The following is a 4,594-nucleotide window of genomic DNA, read 5'->3' on the forward strand; positions in this document are numbered from 1 at the left end:
TTCTTTAATTGCTGGGTTAACTGAAATGGCTAAAGAAATAAAAAGTATTTACTATTTCACCTTATTATTACTGCTATGAACTTTCTGTTTTTGTTTGATAGTGTTTATTTGAAATTATGTACCACAAATAAGACCAGAGGTAGAAAACAGCACACGAAATAACAAAACAGAAAAAGAAAAAAGACAAAACAAGACCACACGTACTTACAAACTCTCCTGAACCAACTATGTTCAAGAATTAATAAGCTGCTTCCCTTACCCCCGTGCACTCACGAGGCTGCTAAAAGTCAAGCCCTCTGAGTTTTTACAATCTAAGTATGTTCTCGGCACCGAATAAGCTTTTTAAAAGCCAGCTTAAAGTCTTCATTGAAACTTGTGTAGAGCAGAGGGTTGATCAGAGAATTCACATAACCAAGCCAGGTCAGAAAATCGGCCACTTCGGAGGACACGGCATAGGCGCTCAAACCGACGATCAGCTCTTTGATGAAGAACGGCAGCCAGGACAAAATGAACGCACCCAAAATCAGACCCAGGATTCGTGCTGCCTTGCGCTCCCTGGTGCTGGAGATTTGTTGGCGTTCTCCTGGTTGATCTAGGTCATTGTCAAAGGGAGGAATCCTAATGGAGGTGTGGATCTTCTCAAATTCTGTGGTAGGGTCTGAGGCGGAGAAGTCAGACACACAGAATGTCTGCGTCAGTTTACAACTGGCGAATGAATTTTGGCTATCTGTGCTTCTGTTGCTTAAATGCCGGCTTGAACCTCTTTTCTGGTAAAGACTCTTGGCTGCATGGTAAATCCGGTAATAGAGAATCAGTATCAGAGTCAAGGGAATGTAGAATGCCCCAAGTGTGGAGTAGATGGTGTAGATGACGTGGTCATGCTGGATGGTGCACTGACTAGGGGGTGGGCTGAGTCGGCGGTGGCTCCTCCAGAACAGAGGGGGCATGGAGATGAAGATGGAGATGGTCCAGACCGTGAGGATCATCAGCCCGGCCCTCTTGGCGGTCCTCTTCCTGGCGTACTCGATAGCATTGGTGATGGCCCAGTACCTGTCCAGGGCGATCACACAGAGATGAAGAATGGAGCAGGTGCAGCAGGTCATATCCACACTCAGCCACACCTCGCAGATGAAGTACCCCAGCTTCCAGCTGTCCATGACGATGTACATGATGCTCAAGGGCATGACAAGCACGGCCACCAGGAGATCCGTCACAGCTAGAGAACAGATCAGGTAGTTGGCAGGCTGGTGGAGCTTCTTGGTGGTGCAGATGGCCATGATCACGGCCGAGTTTAGCAGCATGGTCAGGGTGGTGATGATCACCAGAGTCATGGAAATGAGCATCTTCTCTGTGATGGTCTTGGGTCTCACAGCCACACTGGCTTCCGGGGTACAGTTAGTGATGTTCATTTTCCCCTGTTCTAATCTATGCTGTGGAGAAGCTGGTGGTTATTTGTTTCAGCTGAAAACTATGTAGACTTGAATGTCTTTCACTGATAAGGACTCTGTAATTTCCTCAGCTGCGTCGTCTCTTGGGTTCCATTTTATGTGGGTAAATGGAATAACCACAGCATCGTATGCTATAGTCTGAATGAAAAAGCCATGTCCTTTCACCTGGAAAGCAAATGACAGTATTTCAGTATTCACAAAATCTTTACATGTATTTGATATATATTTTTTTCTTCTCTGAATGTAAACTCTATCTTTTTAAAAAATGGAAGTATAGTTGATATATAATATTATATGTTACAAATGTACAATATGGTGATTCACAATTTTTAAAGGTTATACTCTATGTACAGTTATTAGAAAGTATTGGCTGTAGTTCTTGTGCTGTACAAAATATCCATGCAGCATTTAAAATTTTTTATTTATTTATTTATTAATTTTTGGCTGTGCTGGGTCTTCATTGCTGCACAGACTTGTTCCCTAGTTGTGGTGACCAGGGGCTACTTTCTAGTTGCAGTGCATGGGCTTTGCATTGCTGCAGCTTCTCGTGTTGTAGAGCACGGGTTCTAGATGTGCGGGCATTTGTAGTTGTGGCTCCTGGGCTCTAGAGCACAGGCTCAGTAATTGTGGCGCATGGGCTTAGTTGCTCTGTGGCATGTGGAAGATCATCCTGGACCAGGGATTGAACCAGTGTCTCCTGCACTGGTAGGTGGATTCTTTACCGCTGAGCCACCGGGAAGCCCCCTGTAGCTTTTTTTAAAAGGATTTTTAAAAATATGGACCATTTTTGAACTATTGAATTTGTTACAACATTGCTTCTGTTGTATGTTTTGGTTTTTTGGCCACAAATCATGTGGGATCTTACCTCCTTGACCAGGGATCGAATCCTCATCCCCTACATTGGAAGGCGAAGTCTTAACCACTGGACTGCCAGGGAAGTCCCTATCCTTGTAGCTTATCTTATATACAATAGTTTGTTTTGTATCTCTTAATCCTCTACCCCTATATTGCCCCTCCTTTCTTCCTTCTCCCCACTGGTAACCACTAGTTTGTTCTCTATATCTGTGAGTCTGTTTCTTTTTTGTTATGTTCGCCAATAAACTTCATCCTTACATTATTATTCAAATGCTAATTTTAAGTTCCCAAACTCTTTCTGAGGGCAACATTACCAAATTTTAAGTCTATCTTGCCACCCAGATGAGTTTCTTATTTATCTTTATAAGTCTTTTCACACTTGGAACCATATATTCATGTAATACCATGCTTTAAAAATTCTGGGACCATTACCTTTAAAGAAAAAATTATACTGTTTATAAAAAGCATCTTTCAAACCAGATTTTAAGGTTTCACAGCAAATATTCAACTCCAGAGATATTTGAGTATTACAGTGGGATTGTGCAATTTTGTCTAATTATTTCTGACATCTTACATATCCCACTGTGCCTTTCTTTGAAGAAAAGAGTGAAAAAAACATAACATTCCTTTGATGTTTATGGCTAATTGTTCTCAGAGTAATACAGTAAATCAGCTGTGAAAGAGCATTATCACCAAGCCCAGAGATGCCTATATTTAAAAAGATGTGTTTACTTTTGGTGAGCATTTGTGTTCTCTGTCTGTCTCTTTGTCTCTCTATCTGTCATCTGTCTACTGGATAGCTGTCATTAAGCTGGGCAGTCAATAAGATAGTGACATTTATTGAATACATAGCTGTAAAGTTAAATATAAACTTATACTCATGACAAGAAGTCAGTCAAAATCTGCATAGGAATATTCACAACTGATGACTACTGGTTAGAACAAAAATCAAATCCTCTGATTTGCTCTATGACATTAGGTCCAAGAAAAACTGATGTTTCAGCAGTTTTAAGAAGGGTTGAAGATTGATGTGGATTAGACCCAACAGACATAATGATTTTAGCAGAGGACGAGGGCAAGAGCAGTTAAGGAGTGATGGTGAAGGTCTTTGGATGAAGTGGGAGTTGAAAGGCAGAGAACAGGAATCCAAATCTCCAGTTTGGATAAGATTTAGCTCTAAATTTACATTCTCCTGCTTATAGCGCAAAAACCAAGAAGAGAGGAAATGAGCATCATTTATATTTTAGATACAGAAAATAAAAGGAAATGATGATAATTTCACTAACAATCAAATGGGGCAATTATTCTTAAGATAGTCTGTATCTTCTTTCTTCCTCTCTGTTTCCATAACGTTTTATAGTGTTTCTGTCGATGTACCTATTTTTTTTTTTGGCTGAGCCACATGGCATGTGGAATCTTAGTTTCCCTGACCAGGGATCAAACCCACGTCCCCTGCAGTGGGAGTGTGGAGTCTTAACCACTGGGCCACCAGGGAAGTCCATGGATGTGCTCACTTTTGAATGTCTTGTGTTTCTCTAGTTCTTCCAGGGCACTTGTGCCATCAACAACTCCCTCTTTTTTGTAAATCAAATGTTTTCTTACCCATAGGTACATTTTCCTCTTTTTATAATGTTTAAACATGAATTTATATTTGAGACCAGGCTATAATACTGAAAGAGTATGGGCTCTGGAATCAGACAGACCTGGGTTCAGATCCCAGCTGAGCCATCTACTAGCTGCTTGGGGCAACCTCTCTACATTTCTCCCAGTGTCCCATGTGTTAATCTCTCCATTTAGACCCCTTTCTCATAAATAAAATGAAATAAAATTGTTTGTTTTTCTTCAAATATTTATCCTTAGATATGTGTTTCTTGGGTTCTTGAGGTCTGTGAGATAGACCAAGAAAAAGGCTTTTCCATTCCAATTATAAGATTGAGAGCATGAACAACCAACAGAAAACTTTAGAAATTTCAATCTGATTACAGAGGCAATTAGGAAATGCATTAATTTTGCAAGTGTGCAATAAAAAAGTCAAAACTAATTCAGCTTCATCAAACTTTTAAAAGCTGCTCTATTTATCTGAGTTTCCATAAGTCCCAACTGTCATTTCTCTGGTGACACCATTTGTTCCTTATTTTGTAACTATTTATTTTTCAACCCCCTCTCTCCCCAGCAAACTATACATTTCTGGAGGATAAGATGTATACCTGATTCATCTTTTAACTTTAAATTAAATTTAATTTCTAGTTAAATGAGTAAAAATATTATAGTTTTCAGGGACTACATTGTTA

At 40.0% G+C, this 4,594-nt stretch overlaps 1 protein-coding gene across 1 annotated transcript; it reads right to left on the reverse strand.

Annotated features, from left to right (window-relative positions):
• Positions 1-311: 311 nt before the first annotated feature.
• Positions 312-1,409, reverse strand: HTR1E (5-hydroxytryptamine receptor 1E). The gene has a single exon (XM_081526220.1). It carries the CDS (start codon positions 1,407-1,409, stop codon positions 312-314), a length of 1,098 nt encoding a protein of 365 aa, XP_081382346.1.
• Positions 1,410-4,594: the final 3,185 nt, after the last annotated feature.

The sequence above is a fragment of the Giraffa tippelskirchi genome, chromosome 9 (genome assembly GCF_054371585.1).
Source record: "Giraffa tippelskirchi isolate mGirTip1 chromosome 9, T2T-mGirTip1v1.2.pri, whole genome shotgun sequence".
In the NCBI taxonomy this organism is placed as follows: domain Eukaryota; kingdom Metazoa; phylum Chordata; class Mammalia; order Artiodactyla; family Giraffidae; genus Giraffa; species Giraffa tippelskirchi.